Source organism: Pleuronectes platessa, chromosome 14 (genome assembly GCF_947347685.1).
Source record: "Pleuronectes platessa chromosome 14, fPlePla1.1, whole genome shotgun sequence".
NCBI lineage: Eukaryota > Metazoa > Chordata > Actinopteri > Pleuronectiformes > Pleuronectidae > Pleuronectes > Pleuronectes platessa.
Window position 1 is genome coordinate 25,451,650 of NC_070639.1, and position 24,213 is coordinate 25,475,862.

At 45.9% G+C, this 24,213-nt stretch overlaps 1 protein-coding gene across 1 annotated transcript in view; it reads right to left on the reverse strand.

Moving 5' to 3' along the window:
- The window catches only part of ttn.1 (titin, tandem duplicate 1), a 149,774-nt gene that overhangs the window by 36,247 nt on the left and 89,314 nt on the right, over positions 1–24,213 (reverse strand). The window contains 34 exon segments of the mRNA XM_053439232.1: positions 64–6,713; positions 6,868–7,170; positions 7,288–7,875; positions 7,988–8,284; positions 8,382–8,579; positions 8,746–8,850; positions 8,951–9,258; positions 9,388–9,670; positions 9,763–10,050; positions 10,146–10,436; positions 10,542–10,829; positions 11,152–11,457; positions 11,568–11,870; positions 11,980–12,282; positions 12,427–12,714; positions 12,829–13,128; positions 13,221–13,523; positions 13,619–13,918; positions 14,012–14,287; positions 14,416–14,593; positions 14,834–14,961; positions 15,092–15,397; positions 15,514–15,798; positions 15,950–16,270; positions 16,390–19,359; positions 19,467–19,760; positions 20,274–20,573; positions 20,711–20,992; positions 21,171–21,479; positions 21,846–22,148; positions 22,335–22,446; positions 22,575–22,762; positions 23,017–23,298; positions 23,777–24,079. Of these exon segments, the coding sequence (XP_053295207.1) occupies positions 64–6,713; positions 6,868–7,170; positions 7,288–7,875; positions 7,988–8,284; positions 8,382–8,579; positions 8,746–8,850; positions 8,951–9,258; positions 9,388–9,670; positions 9,763–10,050; positions 10,146–10,436; positions 10,542–10,829; positions 11,152–11,457; positions 11,568–11,870; positions 11,980–12,282; positions 12,427–12,714; positions 12,829–13,128; positions 13,221–13,523; positions 13,619–13,918; positions 14,012–14,287; positions 14,416–14,593; positions 14,834–14,961; positions 15,092–15,397; positions 15,514–15,798; positions 15,950–16,270; positions 16,390–19,359; positions 19,467–19,760; positions 20,274–20,573; positions 20,711–20,992; positions 21,171–21,479; positions 21,846–22,148; positions 22,335–22,446; positions 22,575–22,762; positions 23,017–23,298; positions 23,777–24,079 (18,539 nt within the window).

Here is a 24,213-nt window from a genome sequence, read left to right on the forward strand (position 1 = left end):
AGCAGGTGCATCTGTGGCAGGTGCCTCTGCAGCTTGGGTTTCAGCAGATGCCTCATCTGGCACTGTTGGTATTGTAGTAGTGCAGCACTCAACAATGTATCCCTGAATCTCACAGCCTCCATCACAGACAGGCTTACCCCATGACAGGAAAACTGATGTTTTAGTTGTGTCAGTAACTCTTGGATTGTGTGGTGGGCCAGGCCTGAAAATGGGATCAAGAGCTTTGTAGAATACTGTCGGGGAGCTTGGCTCACCAACACCAACAGCATTCTCAGCAACAACTCTGAATTCATAACTGTGGTTTTCCAGGAGTCCGGTCGGCTTGAAAGACAAGTCAGTGACTCTTTGTCTGTTGCATCTGGTCCATCGTACTCCTTCTTTGTCATGTTTCTCAATTATGTATCCAGTGATAGGACTGCCCCCATCTTCAGAGGGAGCCTCCCAAGTGAGCATCATTGAATCTTTCTTAATATCCGAAAGTTCTAAGCTCCTGGGAGACCCCGGGGGTAAATAAGGATCTTTGATTATGGCAGCAGAAGAACCAAGTGGTGCACCCACTCCAAACTGGTTGACAGCACGGACTCTGAAGATGTACTCATTTCCTTCCAAGAGCTTAGTGACCCTAAGACAAATATTTTCTACCTTGGGGTCTACAACAGTCCAGACTAATCTGCTTGTCTCTCTCCTCTCCACCAAGTAGTGAGAGATCTTGCTACCACCATCTTGCATTGGTGGTTTCCATGCAAGGCAGCATCGGTCTTTGGATATCCCTGTAACAACAAGAGGTCCTTGAGGTTCTCCAGGTTTATCTAGAACAACCACATTGACCTGCACAGCCTTTTCACCTCCTGGATTTTTCAATAGCAGCGTGTATTGGCCTCCATCTGAAAGTTTTGCTTCCTTGACAGATATATAAGCCTTAGTGGTTGTGTTCTTAATTTCTCTAAGAATAGTGTTGCCCAATTCCTGATCTCCCTTCATCCAGTGGATAGAGGGTAGTGGTTTGCCGTGAACATCTGCATCAATCTTGAAGTTTTCTCCTGCGTTAACCATAATGATCTGTGTGTACTCTGGGTCAATGCTGATACCCGGTGGTTCAATCTCATCCCTTGCAGTGATAGGGCCAGTGCTGTAAGAGGGCAAACTATAAACCCCGGCGGCATTTCTGGCAATGACACGGAACTCATACTGATTGTCCTGTAGAAGTCCAGTTGCAACATATTCTGTCTCAATGATGTTCGTAAAGTTAGCCTTCTGCCAACGACCTTCAGGTAACTCTTTCTTTTCCACAATGTAGCCTGTAACCTTTGCACCTCCATCATACTCCGGCTTGGTCCAAACAATGGTCAAAGAGTCTTTGGCGATCTTTGTTGCCTCTGGGGTGCCAGGAGGATCACAAGGATCTCTAGCAATATGACCCTCGGACACTTTGCTAACTTTGCCTATTCCAACAATGTTTTCAGCATAAACTCTGTATTCATACTCCATCCCTGCTTCCAAACCACTGGTCTTGAAGGTTTGGTCAGTAATAATAGACTTGTTGAGTTTGACCCACATAATGCTGTTCCTCTCTTTTCGCTCTAGATGATAGCCCAAGATAGAGCTTCCGCCATCGATCACAGGTTCGTTCCAGATCACAACCATGCTGTCCTTGGTCCAGGCTGCAATGGATGGTGTTCCTGGGGGCCCTGGGAGCTTGTATGGATATTGTGCAACAATACTATCTGACTGAAGAGTTGGGCCTTTTCCATATCTGTTTTCTGCTGTGATTCTAAACTGGTACTCAGAGCCAGTCTTCAATCGGCTTGCCTTGATTTTTGTCCGTGCAAGGTTAGGAGAAACAACCATCCAGTTAGTTGTGGATGTGTCTCTCTTTTCCACAATGTAGTTTTTGATGGTGCAACCACCATCATATTCTGGTGGGTTCCAGGAGATAGTTACACTGTCAGAAGTGACCTCCTCTACCTGAACTGGACCACCTGGCTGGCCGGGTTTGTCAAGAACAACAATGCCAATGATTGCAGTTGTCTCTCCTGCTGTGTTGCTAATAGTAATGAGGTACTGTCCGATGTCATCTTTGGTAGCCTCTTTTATTTTGAGGTTCAGCAACGTGTCTGTTGAACTAAAGTTGACTCTGGTAGTTCTCTTCATAGGCTGACCGTTCTTTACCCAGGATATAGCTGCTTTGGGACGTGCAACATATGGAACATCCACTGTCAGGTCTTCTCCTGCCAACACACTAAATGTGTTGAACAACATTTTGGCAACAGGTGCAATCACAAGATCTTTGACAATCACAGGCACTCCAATTTGACGTGGGTCACTTGTACCCTTCTCATTTCTTGCTGCTACACGGAACATGTATTCTTCACCTGCATTGAGTCCACTAATTGTAGCTTCTGTTTCCTTTACAATCACAGCCTGGGTCCACTTGTCAACACCCTTAGGCTGGATCTCAACAACATAACAGCCTATTCTGCTGCCACCGTCCTGCTCTGGCTTCTCCCAAGAGAGAGTCACACTATTTTTGGTAACATCCTTAAGAGAGACTTTGCGAGGTGGCTGTGGTTTTTCAGACACTTTAACTGATTCACCGGTCTCAATGGGTAGACCAACGCCATATTCATTCTCAGCCAGAACTCTAAAGTAATAGTTGCATCCTTCCAGGAGGTGGTCAACTGTGAAGGTGGTATGGTGGCAGAGAGCATTGACTGTGGCATATGCTTTCCTTGTGGACTCACGTTTTTCAACAATATAGTTCTTAATCTTTACTCCTCCATCATTCACTGGTGGATCCCAAGTCAGAGAGACAGCTTCTTTTGTTACAGCAGTAATCTTCAGGTTCTGTGGGGCACTGGGTGTATCAAGCACCCTGACTTGGACTGTAACTGTCTTGGAGCCAGAACTGTTTTCAACTGTAAGATTATATTTTCCACTGTCAAATCTGTTGACATTTTCAATTACAAGTGATGTATATGATGTTGTGCTGTCAATGGTTGCCCTCTCAATAGCCTCACCATCTCCTTTGGTCCATTTAGCTTCAGGACACGGTCTGCCTCTGATAGGCACAAAGAGTCGGAGAGAGCAGCAAGCTCTAAGACTGACAACTTTGCGAAGATCAGCATCCAAATTAATTTCAGGTGGAAGGAGCCTGTCCTCTGCCTTGGCATTGTCAGGTACAGATGCTGCCTCTCCAATTCCTTCACTGTTGAGAGCAGAAACGTTGATCTTGTACTCCTGGTTCTCTTTCAGGTTAATAATGGTGAATGAGGTGGCTAGGAGACCTTCTTTGGGTGTCACAATGGTCCATTCCTCCTCCTCCTCCTTTTCAGATGGGATGCAGGTTTCTACTATGTAGCCAGTGATGTCAGAGCCTCCATCGTATACAGGTTTGTTCCAGGCAACAGTAATTGAGGACCTGGTTGTGTCCAGGATTCTAGGGTTGCATGGAGGCCCTGGTATGTAGAGTGCATCCGTTGCCTTGTAAAATGGACTGGAGACACTGTGTGTGCTAACTCCAGCAGCATTCTCTGCAATTATTCTGAATTTATATTCATGTCCGACAACAAGGCCCCCTGCCCTGAACTGAAGATCTTTGACCTTCCTCTTGTTGCATTTGACCCAGCGAAGGCCTATTTTGTCTTTCCTTTCAATATTGTAGTTAGTGATGGGAGTTCCGCCATCACTCTTGGGAGCTTGCCACATAACAACCATTGAATCTTTAGTGATAGCTGTCACCTCAGGATTCTCTGGAGGATCTGGAACCACATATGGGTTGTCTGCAACAGTGGATTCTGAATCAAGAGACTCGCCAACTCCGTATTTGTTCACTGCCATAACTCTGAAGATGTATTCATTCCCTTTGAGCAGCTTCGTCACCGTATGTTGTGTTACTTTCAGGTCTGAAGCCACATTAGTCCAAACCAGTCTGCTTGACTCACGCTTTTCGATCACATATCCTTCAATCCTGGCACCACCATCATCTGCAGGTGGAGCCCAGGTCAGTACGCAGTTATCAGCTGTGACATCAGTTACCTTAAGAGGTCCAACAGGTGGCCCTGGTCTGTCAAGCACTTTAACATTAAATATGTGCTTTGCAAATCCACCAACATTAGTGGCAGTCAAAACAAATTCTCCACCATCTGATCTGATAGAGTCCTTGTTGGTCAGCGTGGTTGTCAGTTCAGTGAACTTAACGCCCAGTTTCATTGTGTTCTCAACCTCTTTTCCATTCTTGGTCCAAACCATAGATGGTGTTGGCTGACCAGCTATGTCAGCATCAAGCTTGAAGGACTCTCCTGCCTTCAGGGGAACAACGTCTTTGAAGATGGCATCAACCATAATGCGTGGCTCAATTATGTCATCTGTGCACATGATTGGGTCTGAAGGCTCAGATGGAATGCTAACTGCTCCTGCGGAGTTTCTGGCTATGACACGGAACCCGTAGGACGCATCTTGAGTCAGTCCACTGACAGTGAATGCCGTCTCAATGATGTTGGTGAAATTGGCTCGGCTCCAGCGACCAGTCGGCAGTTCTCTCTTCTCCACTGTGTAGCCAGTGATTTTGAATCCACCATCATACTCAGGCTTTGTCCACTGAATAGTGATGACATTTTTATTGACAAATATTGGTAGAGGTTGGCCTGGTGGGTCTACTGGGTCCAAGGCCAGTATTGCTTCGGAGGCCTTGCTGGGCTTACCAATGCCTGCCATGTTTTCAGCCATGACACGGAATTCATAGGCTCCTCCAGCTTCAAGCCCGGTTGATTTAAAGATGTTTCCTTTCACAATACTCTTGGTGATCTTTTGCCATGTAATGCTGCTTCTTTCTTTCCTTTCAACATGATAACCAATGACCTCATTTCCACCATCAGACACAGGCTCATTCCAGCCTATTGTTATAGAGTCCTTGGTGAATGCAACAACATTTGGAGTACCAGGAGGTCCTGGGGCTTTAAATGGATAAGCTGCCACCACAGCCTCTGATGTGATGGGAGGTCCAACACCGTATCTGTTCTTAGCCTTTACCCTGAACTGGTATTCTGAACCAGTGGTTAACCGAATGGCTTTGAACATGGTACGGATGATAGTAGAAGACAGCTCTGTCCACGTTTGGGAAGTTGTATCTCTGATCTCAACCACATAATTATTAATTGGAACACCTCCGTCATTCTCAGGAGGGTCCCATGCAAATATGCAATTTGTACGGGATATTTCCACAATGTTAACTGGTCCCTTGGGTGGCCCAGGTACATCATGTACTTTCACAGTGATGTTATCTGTCACAGAACCAACAATGTTCTTTCCTGTCATGGTGTATACACCACTGTCTGCTCTATTGCATTCATTGATGCTAAGGATAACAGTAGCAGAAGTGGTTTCCACATTGGTTCTCTGTGTGAGCTTCAGGGCTGCACCATCCTTCTGCCAAGAGACAGTAGGTCTAGGACGTCCCATAACTGGGATTTCTACTTTGATTTCATCTCCAGCTTTAGCAATAACAGTCTTATGACACACGCCGCGCAGGTCAAACTCAGGCACTATTGTGGAATCCCTAACAACTATGTGTTTGCTCTCACGTGGGGTGCTTCTGCCCGACAGGTTGACAGCCATTACTCGGAAAATGTACTCCTCATTCTCATTCAGATTTTTTACTGTGAAATCCATGCACTTGGCTGTTGTTACATGGGCCCACTGATCAGTTCCCTTCTTCTGGGCTTCCAGGACATATCCTGTAATTCTGCTTCCACCATCGTGCTTGGGTTTAGTCCATGCCAGGCTCACAGAACTCTTGGTGATATCAGTAGGGATAATACTCTCTGGAGGAGTTGGTGCCTGGGATGCACGGATTGGATCTGCAGTTTCGACTGGTTCACCAATACCATACTCGTTCTCGGCAGATACTCTGAAATAGTACTCACAGCCTTCACCCAGTTCACTGATCCTGACTGAAGTGTGTGGGCAATTTGTAATAGCAGTAGCAAAGGCCTTTCGTGTTGATTCTCTCTTCTCGATGACATAGCTAGTGATCTTGGCTCCACCATCAATGAGAGGCATCTCCCACTGGAGAGTAATGCTGTCTTTGTCAATCTTGATTGGTTTTAGATTTAGTGGGGGTCCAGGAGAATCCAGAACTCTCACATGTATATCAGCACTCTTCTTACCACTTGAGTTTTCAAGAGTAAGCTGATATTTGCCTGCATCAATCCTTGAACTCTCAGGAATGATCAGCATTGTAAATGATTCAGTGCTGTCAATGACTGCACGTGGGACAGGGCCACCTTCCTTAGTCCAGCTGACTGTTGGTGTAGGACGTCCCTTGATTGGCACAAAGAGGCGGATGGAGCAGCCAGCCCTAACGACGAGGGTTCTTCTCATCTCAATATCTAGCTCCAAATCTGGCTCAGCTGCACGCTCCACAATTTCCATCAGTTCCTGAGTTTTGGCAGGTTCACCTGCCCCCTTAGCATTCACAGCACTAATTCTAAAGTGGTATTTTACACCGGTTTCCAGCTCGGGAACAACAAATTCGGTTATTCTAAGTAGAGATGAAGGGGTATCCTTGACCCATTCTTCTGAGCCTTCCTTTTTGTGCTCAATTACATATCCAGTGATGTCACAACCGCCGTTATCGAGAGGTTTTCCCCAGTTCAGGGTGGCAGTGGTCTTTGTTGTGTCTGTGACTCTTGGATTGACTGGAGGTCCAGGCAAATCTACCAAATATAAAATAATTGGTTAGTCTTTTAAAACTGAATACAACATTCTGTAAATACGGCTTCATTTAATTATCTGAACATAATTGAATAATTGAATATGTGTGTTTTATGGCCAGTGTTTTGTTTACAGATGAAATACTTTTTTACTTACAGACAGCAACTATTGTTCTAACAGGCATAGATGTTTCACTTGGCTCTCCAAAGCCAGCTTTGTTCTCAGCAAAAACACGGAACTCATACTCCAGGCCTTCAGTCAGACCAGTGACTTCATAACTCAGCTCGGCAATAGATTTCTTTGAGGCCCTGATCCATCTCATAGCCTTTTTCTCCTTCTTCTCAATACAGTAACCTATGATATCACTTCCGCCGTCCTCAGTTGGTCTCCTCCAGGTGACAGTGGCGGAATGTCCATCCACTTTCTCAACCTCTGGTTTGGATGGTGGACCAGGAGGCCCTAAAGGTTTTGATAAAAGAAACACATGAATAAATCTTACTTGTACGTATTCTTCCAGTGGTTAATAAACCCAAATTCAGAATGAAAGAAGCAGTAAAGAATATAAACTGTTCATACCGAATCTATCAACCATCTTGACGGCCTCAGAGTGAGATGGCTCACTAGCACCATACTGGTTCAGAGCAGAGACTCTGAAGAAATACTCGTTGCCCTGGATGAGCTTGGTGGCTACATAGTGACAGTCAATGACCTTTTCTTCCAGAACAGTCCAGAGCAGGCGGCTGGTTTCCCTCTTCTCCAGGGTGTAATATTTGATAGGAGAGCCTCCATCCTCATTTGGAGATGCCCATGTAAGAGTGACCTTTTCAGAAGAGACACCAGTGCATTCAATAGGCCCAGGAGTACCAGGAACATCCAGAACTTTGACCTTGACAGTTTCCTCCTTTACACCGAAGGGGTTACTGGCAGTTATGATGTATTCCCCTGTGTCCTTCCTGCTGGCATATTTGACGGACAGAGTAGAGGAAGTTGCAGTGTTCTCAATATGAACAAGGTCCGAGGGTTTGAAGTACTTTCCTCCCTTTGACCAGCATGAGGTTGGAGCAGGTTTGCCATCTATGCTTGTGGCAGTGATGACAATGGTATCTCCGGCTCGGACAGTCAGACCCTCCAACACTTGAGCATCAATAGTAATGGTTGGCGCCGCTGTTGGAGGAAATAGGAACCATTTAATTATTCAAGCAGTATACAGAGCCTCTACCTCAGTGGAACATTGTCTCACTGATGGTTTTAACAGTGTTTTATGCAATCATCTCACCATATTCATCTCTGCAGATGATTGTATCTGTCTGCTCGGAAGGTGGGCTAAGAGCACCAGCTGCATTCTTCGCCCTGATCCTGAACTCATATTTGCAGCCCTCCTGCAGTTCGGTGACAGTAAATGCAGGATCCACAACATTCACATTATTGGCCTTGACCCAGATCTTAGACGGTAGGTCGCGCCTCTCAACAATGTAGCCAGTCAGCCTGTGGCCTCCATCGAACTGTGGTTCCGTCCACTGGAGTGTCACGGAGCTCCTAGTGATGCTGATGAGATCAGGTTTACCAGGAGCATCTAAAGATATGGATATAAGAATGAATGCAGTTTTATACATTTGCATAATTTGTAATTTATTATATTTGAAAGCCACTTTTAGAAGTTTTACACCCACCAATGGGATCCAGGGCCACCTGTGGATCAGTGGGAGCGCTCGGTCTGCCAATGCCAGCCAGGTTGATTGCCATGACTCTGAACTCGTACTCCAAGCCTTCAGTAAACCCGGTGACTTTGTGTTCCCTCATCTTTAAGGCAGCTGGGCTCGCCCTCTTCCATAACATACTGTTCCTCTCTTTGAACTCAACATGGTAACCTGAATGTAGTACCAAAGGTGTAGAAGAAAATCCATAATAAGTTCACATGTCACACACAGATCATATCAATATCAATTAAAGTTTTATAGTGAAGATAAAATGCTTGTCAAATAATACAAGAAGTAACATAGAGTAACTACAAGATAGTGTTCAAGATGACTCTACCTGTGATGGGAGATCCTCCTGTCTTCCTGGGGTCAGACCAGGCCAGGTAAGCTGAGTTGTGACGCATGCTCATGACCTGAGGAGGAGGAGGAGCATCAGGAACGTCTGTGGAAAAACAGTGAAAATACAACAGTCAGAAAAAACTAAAATTCAACACTTTAACATCCTTAGCATATTCAATATATTGCATGTGATGGTAACTCACTGAATGGATGTTTAGCAACAATGGGCTCAGACTTGAGTCCTTCTCCAAACCCATATTTGTTCTCAGCACAGACTCTGAAGATGTACTCTGTGCCTTCATGGAGACCGGTCACTCTCATGGAGTTGGTCTCCACAGAGGAGGACACAGTCACCCACATATTGGTAACGGAGTCTCTCTTTTCCAGGACATAGTTGGTGATCTCTGAGCCACCGTCGTCCTTGGGAACGGCCCACTTCAGTGTGGCGCCATCGGCAGTAACCTCTTTGAACTTCATGGGTCCAATAGGGATGCCAGGTTTACCCACCACCCTAAAAGGAGACAGGTAAAATACAATACATTGCTCATACTTTTTGTTATCTAGTTAATTGTTACCAGTATTTTCCAAGCAACATATTTGTTATGTTGTATTACATGCCCTGGTATAATATTATCTCTACCTGATGAATATGGTGGACTCCTTGCTTCCAGCACTGTTTCTCAGGGTGATGGTATACTTGGAGGCATCACTCCTCTGACAGTCCCTGATCAGGAGGGTGGTGTTGACCGCAGAGGACTCCGCACAAACTCGGCCAGTGTCTGTCAGATCTTCATCATCTCCCTTCTTCCAGGAGACCTTGGGTGTAGGTTTGCCAATGATTGGGATCTTCAGACGGACGGTGCTGCCCTCCTTGGCAATATAGCACATGTTGGGAAGCTCCCTCAAGTCACAGCTTGGAGGAACTGCAGACGGAAAGATTTTTTTTTTTTTATATATAATAAACTAATTTCCTAATAGCTTTCTGTCTGAAAGTTTCATAAATAAAAACACTTACTGATCTGGTCCTTAGCAACCACTTTCAGCTCCTTGGCAGAACTCTCTCCTGAGTCATTAACAGCCTTGACTCTGTAGTTGTACTCTCTGTCCTCCACCAAGTCTTTGGCGCTGTATTGCATATTCTTGGACCTCATTAGCTCCTTGTACTTGTCATCACCATTGAGAACCTCCACCACATAGCAGGTAATGCGACTGCCACCATCGGTGAGTGGTTTCTTCCAGCTTAGAGTGCAAGAGTGTTTAGTTACCAGCAGGGTCTTGAAGTCCATGACAGGCCCAGGCTCCTCTGAGAAAAGTGAATATGAACAAAGTGAGAATAATATTTGCTAGATCAATAAACAAAGGACATCCAACAACAAAATCTGCTATCGTCAAACTCACCTGTTGCTCTGACTGAATCGGCTGTTTCGCAGAACTCTCCGGTACCAAGCTGGTTGACTGCTGACACTCTGAAGTAGTAGGATCGTCCAGCATCCAGGTCTGGCACCTTGAATTCTGTCTTGGTGCAGTTGTCGGAGACGATGGACCAGGACTTCCTCTCAGTATCACGCTTCTGCACAATGTAGTGTGTGATTTCGTGGCCACCATCAATCATAGGAGGGTCCCAGTAGATGGAAGAACTGTCTTTGGATGTCTCCTTCACCACCAGGTTGGCTGGAGGTCCAGGAGTGTCTGTTGAAATACAACAAAACTTTCAAAATGTATCAACTTAAGCCCAATTTTCATTTCATGTATCAGCTTAGTGCTGTTTCTGAGTAGTTCATGTCCTTCACTAACCTATAACCTTGACAACAATGGTGTACATCTTCATGCCAGCCGAACTCTCCAGGTTCAGAATGTATTTGCCACCATCATATCTGTTGATATTCTCCACCATCACCATGGTGTCAGTGTTAGTGGACTTGATGATGATGCCTTGGCGGTCCTTGAGGTTGGTGTTCATTTTGGCCCAGGTGATCTTGGGAGTGGGACGACCCTTGATGGTGGCCTGCAGCCTCATGGTGGTGCCAGCGCGCAGCTCCAAGAGCGTCTTTAGCTCTGCACTCAGCTCCGCCTCTGGAAGAACTACAACAAAACACACAGAGGACAGTTTTAGAAATGACTTATTATGACTGCAAAGACCTGAAGTCGATAGAGAGCCTGTTAATTCAAACACGGTCTCACTGACCAGGCTAACATGATGATAGAAAGCTCAAATTATTTAGTTAGTTTTCATAATCTTACATAAACCAGCTAACTACGAATAAGTCGCACTATGGACGGACGGACAGACAGAGGGACGGACAACCCAAAACTTAATGTCTCCGGGCAGAGGCAAAGTAACGTTTTGATGAATAAAAACTTAAAATCTTGTAAATTTAATAAATTAAAATGTTTGTATACGTACCAACGATGTCCTTGGCAACATGTTTGCCAGGTACTTCAACTGGCTCGCTGAAGCCAACCTTGTTGACGGACGTGATGCGACACTGGTACTCAGCATTGTCAATGAGGTTTTGAATGACATAGCTGGTGTCCTGCAGGTTCCTGGGGACGTTGCAGCGGATCCAGTCTTTTGTATCAGTTCGCTTGCACTCCAGCAAGTATCCGATGATGGGGCTTCCGCCATCGTTGGCAGGAGCAGTCCAGTTGAGACTGATGGCGCTTTGGGAGGTGTCCTTCACACTGGGATTCACAACAGGGCCGGGCGGAGCTAGGGAAGAGCACATTAATCCAGTTTAGGTTACATCTAGGATTGTACACTACATGCAATACCTTCTTAAGCTACAACTGTGTAAGATTTTCAGAAATGATGGGACTTACTGATGGGGTTCTGTGCAGTGGTGCCAGCAGAGGGTTCGCTGGGTTTGCCAAGCCCTGCAATGTTGAGGGCAGTGACTCTGAACTCATACTCCGCTCCCTCTGTGAGGCCTGTAATATCAAGGGTCCTCTCTGTCAGAGGCTTCCTGCTCAGCTTTGTCCAGTGCAACTCCATTGCCTCTTTCTTTTCCAGCATGTAGCCCAGGACGATGGTCTTTCCATCATCAGCAGGCTCCTTCCAGCTCACAGTCATACAATCTTTGGTCACGTTGGTGATCACTGGGGCCTCACAAGAACCAGGGACAGCTGTTGGTGAAACCAGAGTTCAGTTGTTCAAGTTTGAAATTACATTGAAATTGTAGCACTACTTGCTACGGTTCTTGACTGACCAGACAAAATGCTGGTAATGACTTACTAAATGGGTTCTTGGCAATGACAGGGTTTGTTATGATGGGGTCTCCAACTCCCCACATGTTCTCAGCACGGATTCGGAACTGGTACTCGTGACCATCGATCAGCTTCTCAACGTTAAACTCAAGGACATCACCCTTGATCTTGGTGGAGACCTGGGCCCAGTTAGGTCTGCTGGTCTCCCGCTTATCCACAATATAGCCATTGATGGGGGCACCACCATCTTTCAAAGGTGGCTCCCACGACAGTTTCATACTGGTGGCCAACACCTCAGTGTATTTGGAACTAACAGGAGGGCCAGGCACGTCTAAGGACACAAAATATTCATGGTATAAGCCAACTGAACACAACATGCTGATTGGTGAAGTGGTGGGTACATCACGTAGAATACAGTTGACAGATTATTAAAGTAAATAGAAAACATCCCTAAAGAAAAGAGGCCAGTACTCACCCAGAACGTTGACTTCAATCTCAGCAGTCTTGGAGCCACTGGCGTTCTCAGCCAGGATTGTGTAAGTCCCTGTGTGTTCCTTGGTGACTCCTGTCATCTCAAGCTGGAAGTGATTCCTCTGCTGGGTGATGACCTGGCCTTCGCCTGACTTCAAGCTGTCGTCACCTTTCTTCCAGGTCACTCTGGGCAAGGGCTTACCAAACACCTCAGCTTCCAGGAGGACTGTGGCTCCAGCCTTCACCTTAAAACCTTTTTGCATCCTGGCATTGAGCTCCACTCTGGGAGGAACTGTGTTTAAAGATAAGATGAATTAGTGTTATGCTCAGCTCTACTTTCTTTTAAAGTCAAATCTTTTGGTGGTAAAATTTATAAGACAGTAACATTGTTAAATAAAAACCTCACCGTTCTCAGCACAGACCAGGACAGGGTCTGTGGGCTCAGATGGTTTGCTTATGTTGACAGCAGTTTTGGCAATGACTCTGAACTGGTAGTCCAGATCTCTCTCCAGACCAGTAACCGTATACTCCTCCCTTGGTACATTCTGACTGCTGGTGTTGCAGCGGATCCAGGTGTCTCCTGGCACTCGCATAACCTCAACATAGTAGCCAATTATCTTACTCCCGCCATCATTCTTGGGACGGGTCCAAACCAGAGTGACAGAGTTCTTGGTTACATCCAGGATCTCAGGTTTGCCTGGCGTGTCTGTGACACAAAGAGAACATGAGCAGAAGTTAAGAAAAGTAAATAAAATGAATACAAAAAGATTGTTGCATAGGTGCTGGCAGCAAACATACCAATGGGTGTTCTGGCAGTGACAAAGTCAGTCTTCTTGCTTGGTTTGCCCTGGCCTGCACGGTTGATGGCGGACACTCTAAAGGTGTATTCCAGGCCCTCAATGAGGCCAGCACATGGGTACTCGGTGGTGCGGACAACTGTGTCATTGGCCTTCACCCACAACAGGCTGTTCCTCTCCTTACGTTCAATGTAGTAACCTGTGATGGGACTGCCTCCATCACTCTCTGCCTTATCCCAGGCCACGAACATGCAGTCCTTGTTGGTCTTGTTGATGCGGCAGTTGAGGGGCTCACTGGGGACAACTTGTGACAACAAAACAGACAAATTGATGTAAAACGGGTTAACTTTAGACAAAGGCTTGTATCTAAATCGAGTAAAATATGTAATTTAAACCTACCGAAGGGGAATTTGGCAACCATCCTGTCAGACTGAATGGGGTCCGACACGCCAAAGCGGTTCTCAGCACGAATGCGGAAGAGGTATTCTTTTCCAGGAATGAGTTTTCCAAGCCTGCAATTGGTCTTTGGACAGGAAGAGAGAGCCGTCATCCAGTCACCTCTGCTCACATCACATTTCTCTACCACATAGTTGGTGATGTTGGTTCCTCCATCCTCCAGTGGTTTGTTCCAGGACAGGGAGCAGGCATCAGAGTCAATGTCGCTGATGACCACGGGGCCTTCAGGTGGACCGGGGATATCTGAAACACAAAGAAATCAGATAAGTCATTTTTTCTATTGCGGAGTGTCAAAATGTAAATTACTTTAATTTCCCACATGCGGGTGACACGGACCTCTGATGATGATCTTCAGGGACTCCACAACCTTTGCAGAGCTGTTCTCAGCCATCAGACTGTACTCGCCACTGTCAGTCCTGGAGACATCTTTGATGATCAGGACACATAGGTTGCCAGACTGGTGCACTGCCAGACGACTGGAGGGGATAACTGCATCTTCACTACGCATCCACTTGCAAACTGGGGAAGGTTTTCCAGAAACCAGAGCCTCCACTCTGAGCTTAGATCCGGCTCTGGCGCTCACCATCTCCGGCATGACAATTTTTGGTTCCACTGCAGGTCAAGACATGAGAAGTTACAGACTATCTGGGGGAGCTGAGTGTCTATCTTGAGGTGTATCGTGGGATAATGGCCAAAACTACGTCTTAATGATCCCTTATTAATCAGACAAAACAACTTACACATCTGTTCCTTGATCTCGACTGGCTCCCTCGTCTCGGTGAATGAGCTTATGCCCATGATGTTCTTGGCAGCTACTCTGAACTTGTACCTCTTGCCCTCCTTCAGGCCACTGATGCTGATTGTCAGACCTTTCACAGTTGTGTATGCATTCCACACCTCCTTTTCAGGCTCTTCCTCCTCTTTTTCCTCTTCCACTGGAGGTGGAGGAGGTGGTGGAGGAGCCTCCTCTCCTTCTGCAAGCTGTGGCAAATTGAGCATTGTAGATTAATGACTCATACCTCACATTTATACAATAATAAGAAAGAAGGTTGTGCTGCAAAATTATATGAGAGCGTGAATATCTGGCAAATCAAGTTAGGGTATTTTGATCACACAACAAACCTCCAAAGGTGCTGGAGCTGGTGGAGGAGGTTTGACCTCAATATATTCAATTATGTAACCATCGATCTTGGCACCACCGTCGCTCGCAGGCTTGACCCAGCCAACTGTGGCGCTGTTCTTAGTGATCTCCAGAACCTCGATCTTTTCACAAGGATCTGGCTTGCCTGAAAAAACAAAATCAGATAGGTGTGTTTAAATGTTTCAGAAGACTGATGATCAAGAAAATAAACAACTGAGCACAGTGAGCAGCTGTATGAGTTCTAAGGCCCGGTGTCGTGTGATGAGGATACTTACTGACAGGATCAGAAGCCAGGTAGGAAGTGGGTGTGGCTCGGGGAACACCAGAACCATACTCATTGACAGCTGTGACTCTGAAGTTGTACTCAGTTCCAGGAACCAGGCCACTGACTTTGAAGGGAATCTTGTCCCCTTGAACTTCAGCCTTGACAGTTGCCCATGTCTTACGATCAATCTCACGCTTCTCAACAATATAATGAGTGACATCACTTCCACCATTGCTCTCCGGAGGACTCCAGGACAACATGGCGGATGTCTGTTTAATGTCGGTTGCTTCCAGATTCATTACAGGTCCAGGAGTGTCTGTCAGAAACAAACAGATGATGACATTTAGATTTTGTTGAGATTTTGTTTGATTGAACTGAAAATGGCTCATTTTGTGATTTGAACATTAATTACTCAAAAAAAGCATAGCTAACCTAGAACCTTAACGTTGACAAACACAGCCTTCTCCCCAGCACGGCTCTGCAGAGTCAGGGAATATTTGCCCGTGTCGTCACGTGTGCTATCGGCGATGACCATGAAGGTCATAGTGTCGATGATGTCAACTTTTCCCCTCCTGAACACGTTGTCAATGCCCATTCTTCTCCAAGTTACTTTGGGATATGGTCTGCCTCTAATGGTGGCACACAGCCTGATGGGACAGCCAGCTCTTACTGTCAGTCCCTGCTTTAGGTTAGCATCCAAGTCAATCTCTGGTGCCTCTGTTGGTAAAAGAGTGTAGGTGTCAGAAGTCAAACTCAAAAGCTAATGTGATCTAGTAGTTTTAACATTAGAGGTTCCACACCATCCCAGGTACACTTGAGATGTCACCTGGTTTCCTTTAAAACAATGACAATTTGATGAAGTCCTCACCTAGAATCTCTCTGGGGATCACAGCACCCTCCATGTTGCAGGGCAGGCTCATGCCCACCTGGTTCTGAGCTGACACTCTGAATTCATAGACAAGCTTCTCATCCAGACTTGTGACTGTGAACTCACACACGACCAGCTGAGCTGCTACGTTACACCTTTTCCAACCATCATCTCCTTTCTTGGCAGCTCCCTGCATCTTCATCTCCACAACATAGCCAACAATGGGAGCTCCACCATCAGATAAAGGCTTGGTCCAGCCTAGGGTGAAACTTGACTTGGTGCTGTCAAGGACTTTCAAGTTGGTTGGAGGGGCAGGAGGTTCTGTAAGAAGACATATGGATGAGTGAACATGAAGCCATTGATTTTGTCCATGGCAAAGAACATGAACTACATTAAAAACAAATGTTAAAATAATGTCAACATTGCTATTGGTTACATACCAACTGTATCTTTGGCAGTGATGGCACGTGAAGGCTTGCTTGGGCTGCCAATGCCAATTTCATTGACAGCCTTGACTCTGTACTGGTAGTCATGGAGAGGCAGGAGTCCGGCCACTGTGGAACGAGTTCCAGGGAGTGGATCTTTGTTTACAGGAGACCACCTAACGGCATGTTCCTCCCTCTTCTCTAACAGATAACCTGTGATTGGCTTTCCTCCATCTTTCTCTGGCTCTAACCACTCCACAGTCATCTCCTCCTTGGCAATCTTGGTGACTTCTGGTGCTTCGGGAGCATCAGGTACACTGAACTGGGTGCCAGCGACAATGGTCTCACTCTGCACCGCAGGACCAGGACCCATTTTATTCTCCGCACGAACTCTGAAGATATACACATTACCCTCTGTAAGGCGAGTAACTTTAGCTTTATTTGTGATAACAGCGTTGGAGTGGACGGACCAGATTCCTTTCTTGGTCTCACATTTCTCAATGATGTAGTTGTAGATATCACAGCCACCATCATCCTCTGGAATTTCCCAGGCCAGATGGCACCGGTCATTGGTGATACCAGACACCTTGAGATCCCTGATGGGGCCTGGTCTATCCAGTACATTGACCTTGGCTAGAGCAGAGCAGGTTCCTGCACTGTTGGAAGCAGACACAACATATTTGCCACTGTCAGTGCGCCTGGCATTGGTAAGTAGCAGCTTTGAGAAGTCCGCCCCTGTTTCGATCTGAAGCTTGGGGCCCTTCTTAATCTCCTCTGTGTTTTCATCCTTGGTCCATTTGACATCAGGCTGTGGTTTACCCTTCACTATTGCCTCGATAGGAATGGAGTCTCCTGCCTTGACAATGAGGGTTCCATCAAGTTTGATCTTGATCTCAGGCTCCACAAGCAGTTCCTTAACAAGGACCTCAGGTGTGGTCACCCAGTTGCTCTCCCCTCCCTCATTCTTAGTCTGAACTCTAAACATGTAGATCTGGTTCTCGATACATCTGTCAGCCATGAAGTAAGTTTCCTTAATGGCACCCTTGTGCAGTCTCTCCCACTCCTCAGCCTCCTTTGGTTTTTTCTCAATGTGGTAACCTAGGTTACGGCTACCGCCATCGTAATCTGGCTTCCTCCACTTGAGGAAGCAGAAGGTCTTGCCAATCTCAGAAATATGGAAGTCAATGGGTTCGCCTGGCTTCTCAATTGGATCAACTGCCAGCACTGGTGTCTTGGACTCAGTAAGTGGACCAGCACCGATCTTGTTTTCTGCACTGACACGGAAGAAGTATTCACAGCCCTCAGTGAGAGGAGCCTTTATCTGACGCTTGGTGCAGTCACTGGAGACCACCGTCCAACCTCTCTGGCTTGGCTGACGGCACTCAATAATGTACTGAGTGATCTCAGTGCCTCCGTTGTCCTCAGGGTTCTCCCAGGACACCATGCAGGATTTCTTGGTTGCATAAGCCACTCTCAGGTTCAGGCAAGCTCCTGGTGTGTCCAGAACATTAACAATAATTGTGGCCTGTGCCTGTCCACTGCTGTTCTTGGCAACAACTGCGTATTTACCATAGTCTGACCTGACTGCCTCGGCGATTACAAGTTCACACAGAGGGTAATTATTGGTCATTTCAGTGCGTTTATCCCTAGACAAGACTCTGGCATCCTTGGTCCATGTGATCTCGGGATCCGGTCTGCCCTTCACCCTTGAGATCAAACTGATGATCTGACCTGCCCTGACTGTCAGGGAGTCACGACAGGAAATGTCAACAACAACTTCTGGAGGAACCAAGATGTCCTTTGCCAAGATGGTTTCAGGGAGTTCCCTTGGTTCACTGTCCCCAACTTTGTTGGTGGCCCTGATGCGAATTCTGTACTCCATTCCTTCAATGAGGCCTTGTACTCTGTAGGCACACATCTTGATGAGATCCTTGTTGATTCTGTCCCACTGGGCACTTCCTGACTTCTGAACCTCAACCACATAACCAAGAATGGGACTACCACCATCTCTTGTGGGTTTAGTCCAGCAGATTTCAGCATAGGATTTGCTCCAGTCCTTCAGTTTAAGGTTTCCAGGCGGGCCAGGTTTGGTGATAGCGCGTGTGGCCTTGATAGGCTGAGAGGTGGGAGAAGGCTCACTGATACCAGCAACGTTCTCAGCAAAAACTCTAAATTCATAGCTGTTGCCTTCAAACAGGCCAGAAACTCTGTATCTGAGGTCCAGCACTGGAGTTTTGTTGACACGGATCCACTTTCCTGTCATTTCTCTGCGTTCAACCACATAGCCGCTGATGGGGCTTCCTCCATCATAGTCGGGCAAGGACCATTCTACTGTCACAGCATTCTCTGTAATATCAGAACACTCTGGTGGGCCTGGTGGACCAGGAGGGTTAAACATGTGCTTAGCAATAGTAGGAGGACTCTCAAGTCCAGCACCAATGCCAATCTTGTTCTCTGCACGGACCCGAACAATGTACTCACGACCCTTCTCCAGCCTGGACACCTTAGCCTTTGTACTCATGCCACTGGAGCTAACAACAGACCAGGGCTCCCATGGTTTCTTCACATCCTTCTTTTCCACCACATAATTAGTGATGGCTGTGCCACCATCATCCTTAGGCGCCCTCCATTGAATCATCATGTATTCAGGGGTGACCTCCAGGATATTGATGGGTTCAATAGGTGGACCAGGAACATCCAGGACAGTGACATGCAGGGCAACTGTCTTGCTGCCTGAAGGATTAGAAACAGTGAGGAGGTACTCTCCAGTGTCTCCTCTCTTGGACTCAGGGATACTTAGGGTGGTGGAGGATCCAGCAGTCTCAATGTGATAGTGGCCTTCTGAAACTAACTCTTTGCCATCTGTCATCCATTTGGCAGTAGGAATGGGAATGCCTGTCATTTTGCCTGGGAGGACAATGTTGGTGCCAGCTTTGACAACGAGACCCTCAATGAGCTTCACATCAACTTCAATAGTTGGCGGCACTGGAAGAGAACAAACCAGTTAAAATATAGAATGTTTTTGGGCTTATAAATTAAAAAGGAGCAGCTTCCACATTAAGAAACACCTTCATGCAAATCATGTGTCTTACATGTCTTTTCCTGGCAGGTAACAGGGATAGTAGTGTCTGGCTGGCTCACACCAATGGCGTTCTGAGCCTTGACCCTGAAGCGGTAAGTCTTGCCCTCCACCAGCCCGGTGAGGTGGGCATGGTTGTTGCTCACGGTCTTGAAGGTGACCCAGTCAGTCTGGCCCTCTTCCTGGTGCTCCACAATGAAGCCGGTGATTTCACTTCCACCAGTGCGGTCAGGCCACTCCCATTCCAACCACACCTCTGTCTTGTCTGCATCAGTGTGGTGCAGGTTCTTGGGAGGACCAGGAGGATCTGAGAGGTGACCAGGAAAGATCAATTAATCACTGATTATTAGTGGATGTACATTTTGAACTGACTGATATTTCTGAGGATGAGACGGCAAAAACATATTGACAAATGTTCTCAAACTCAATGAATCACTGCTGATGACATTCATCATCCTACCTGCTCCCATTGGTTCATTTTGTTTTGTTGTTTTGTTGTTTCAAAGTGAAATAGTCTCAGGGACCTAACCCTAACCCTAACCCTCATCTTAAATTTCCCAAATGACACCCCAAATTTTGCGTTATATCCATCAACGCTTTATGGTTTTACTGAATGATTGATTAGAATAGGCTGTAACGCTGTATTATTCCTCTGTACAGTCTGGCTTTTTCTATATCTTTTCTTGTCCTCTGTGATTATTATCTTTAATGCTGTTGTTTGTGTTGCATGTTTTGTTTTGGTCTGTGTGATGAAAGTTAAATTAAAAAAATCACCAAAAGTCAAATTAGACACACTTATGCAGCTCTGAGTTTTACTCACACAGTGGATCGACAGCCTTGATGGGCTGCTTGGTTACCAAATAGTCGCTTTTGCCAAACTGGTTTTCAGCAGCCACCCTGAACATGTACTGAGTTCCTTCCATCAGGTACAAGGCCATCAGACTCAGCTTCTTATTGCCTGCTGAGACAGGAACCCACTGCTCTGCTGCCACGTCCTTCTTCTGTACTACATAGTGGGAGATGACAGCACCACCATTGTCCTCAGGAGCCTTCCATGTCAGGTACGCAGTCTCGCTAGTCACCTCAGAGATCACCAGGTCTCTGGGAGGAGAAGGTTTATCTGATGGAAACAAAAGTGGGTTTGAGTTTAATTCACAGACGGCATTTTCTGAACTCAGTTCATTTTTATTTCATGCATAATTGAATATTGTAAATAGAAAGACTGTCAGTCTGTCAGTTGGTGGGTGGTCCACTTACTCAACACCAGCACAGCAACAGTTGCTGATTTCTTCCCAGCAGCATTCTCTACGGTGATGGTGTAGTTCCCAGAGTCTGGGCGGACGCATTTGGGAATGAAGACTTTGCTGCCAGTGGCGGTGACAGCGACAGTGATGTGAGAAGGAACATCTCCATCGTCCTTCTTCCAGCTAACGGTGGGTGTCGGTACACCCTTAATGGTGGCGCTTAGGGTGATGTCTGTGCCTAGCATTGCCAGATGGTCACGTGCCATGTTAGCATCCAACAGCAGCTCAGGCTCCTCTGTGGACAGAAATGGGAACAAATGTATTAAAACTGGTTGATATATAAAGTAAAATAGGGACACAGACTTCAAACCACATGACATGCTGTAGGTTGGACTTGTCACAAGTTTGAGGTGAAAACAAAAAGTTGTTTGTGCCTCACAAACTGATGCCAAAGTAACAAATAGAGCTCTTACCCATTCTGTCATGGACTTTGATGGGCTGTTTGACGTAGGCAGGGTCAGATCTGCCGGCAGCATTGACAGTGAAGATCCTGAAAGAATATTCTTGTCCATCACTTAAACCCGTTGCCACATAGTGGAGGTCGGGGCACTGCTCTGGGGTCTCATTGGCCTGAATCCACTCTACGTTGCCCGGCTTCTGGTACTCAACTATGTAGCCGAATATCCTGCCCTTGCCATCATGGCGGGGCATCTGCCACTTCAGGCTGACGGAGTCCTTGGTCTTATCATAGGCCTCGGGGGTCACTGGAGGACTAGGGCACACTGTGAACGCAACATAAATATCACAGATTACATTTGGTAACATGTTGTTACGGTTGTAAAAAATATATTTGAAAAGTCATCAAATTCTACATCATTAAAAAAAAAATTGTACTAAAGATTTTTTATAGAGAATTAGTTCAGTTGTTTATTGTTTTATTGAGGTATCTGGATTTGATCTTGAAATTCCAGCAGGAATAAACACACCAATATAACAAACATAAATACAAAATAAAATTATAAAATTAGAATTAATGCATTTATTTCACTTTACACATTTGTTTATATCAAGTAAATTAACACTCATTTATAATTTAAATATGTTTAATCATCAAAACATTTTCTATCTTTGTCATGAGCCCCACTGACCAATAGGATCTTTGGCGAGGATTGGCTTGGAGGGGACGCTGGGGTCTCCAGTTCCCAGCTCGTTCTCAGCCATGACCCTGAACTCGTACTCGCAGCCCTCCACTAGGTCCTGGACTTGGTATTGAGTGGCAGGGTACAGCGGGTCTCTCGTGGCTCTGGACCACCTCTTGGCTGCTGGCTCCTTCTTTTCCAGGATGTAGTTGATTATGGGCTTGCCTCCGTCACGAGGACGGTTCCACAGCACAAGAGCATTGGTGGCATACACCTCCCGAACTGTGGGCATCTCAGGGGCCTCAGGGACTCCTGCAGGAGGTCACAGGAACACAAACAATGTGGTCAGTGGAGAAAGAGGAATTCAAGAAGGATGCAGACTTTTTAATACATTCAGTAAGTGAGAGTTTACACATTCACTTTCAGGAATTGATCAATTCTTCCCAAAATAGTTATTGAATTCAGAGATTAGGTTTATCATCAGTGAATAGAGCGTACTGAAGAGGTCTTTGGCTCTCATCTCCTCAGACTCAAGTGGGTCACTGATGCCATACAGGTTTTCAGCAGAGATTCTCATGATGTACTCCTTGCCCTCCGTCAGCTTCGGGATCTGAGAAAAACAAACATAACCTTCATTTGTCAATTTCAGCAAACTGCTTTTCAGAACAAACACTTGACTCCTGAAGATCCGATTTCACAACAGCTGAATAAATTCAAGGTTGAACCCTCGGGACCCACCTTGCAAACGGTCTTGGTCGTGGCAGATGTCACCGTGGTCCAGGCATCTCGGTTGACGTCTCTCTTCTCGATGATGTAATTGGAGACGTTCACACCACCACTATCCAGAGGAGGCTTCCAGGAGACGACCATGTACTCCCTGTGCACCTCGTCGAACACCACAGGGCCAACAGGAGGGGTAGGACGGTCTGTGGGAACGAAACAAAGAGAGTCTCCACATAAGGAATCTGTGTTGTGGTCAATGGTTGTGTTACTCATTAGAAGCTTCAACTTGTATCTGCTTCAGCAGCTAACAATAGGAATGAATGACACAGCTACATGTGGTGTTCCACAGGGATCTATTCTTGGAGCCCTTTTATTTCTTATCTAAATTGATCATCAATTCACTGAATCTTTATCAATCTATTGTTAGTTTGTCTTCACAAGTTTTCTCCATACATACCAACAACTGTGATGTTGCAGACTCCCTTCCTGGATCCAGTGCTGTTCTCCACCACCACCATGTATCTGCCACTGTGCTCACGCCGGGCCTTCATCAGGCCCAGTGACATGGTGGTTAGCGTGTTCTTAAACATGATGTGTTGGTCGGCCTTAAGCTCCTTGTCTTCACGATACCAGATGATGGACGGAGAAGGTTTGCCGGTGTAGCGTCCCTGCAGCAGGCAACTCTCTCCTACACGGATAATGATCTTATCACGGAAATCCAGCTCGATGGTCGGTGGCTCTGAAAGAACAGAAAATGAACAGTCAGATGAAGTTTCATTTTCTTTGGGCTTCTGTTTTGATTCACTGTTTTGCTATTATTATATAAATGAGGAAAAAAACATATTTATTCTATACTTAAAGTTTATGTCTGTTTTTGGACTTTGGATCAATACATTTTTCACAAGAGAAAATAAGACCTGATCTGTTACATATACTTGTGGTGTCCCGTCCAGTTCCTTAGTTAAATCAGTCAGCATTGGTTGCAGCTTTATCTTTCAATTAGCTTTAGCTTTAGCTGTAATACAGGCTTGTTTCTTTCAGATAAGAACATGTTCAGTATTATTACTGAGACCTCAGTTCCTCTAATGCTTCAAATGGAACAGATCAGCAGTATTTTAGTGTCTGTCGGTTGACTATCAAATCAACCGAAGCTGATTGCTGTCAATCAATTAAAGAACTAATTATAATAGACAAGACGGTTCCTATTAAGTCCTCACCCAGTTCGTCCTTGCACGTGATTGGTTTTGTGCCGAAAGATGGTTTACTGGGTCCGACCTCATTGACGGCGATGACCCTGAACTCGTAGGTATCGCCCTCCCTCAGGCCGTCAAAGCTGTATTTTCTCTCCATCAACTTCTCCTTCGTCAGTCTGGTGAACTTGTCTTTGCCAATCGTACGGGCCTCCAGGATGTACATGGTGATCTCTGAGCCGCCGTCAGACTTGGGTGCTTTCCAGGTGAGGCTGATCAAGTCCTTGGTCACCTTGGTGACCTCCAGCTCCTCAGGGCGTTCAGGCACACCTGAAAGAAATACATCTTTTCATTTATTTCTGAAGACGGAACTATTTGAGCTATTTGACCGGTTTTGTTATTTTCTGTCGCAAATTTTTATTTATCAGCTAAATTTAAATAGATAACAGTTATTTATTTAAAAG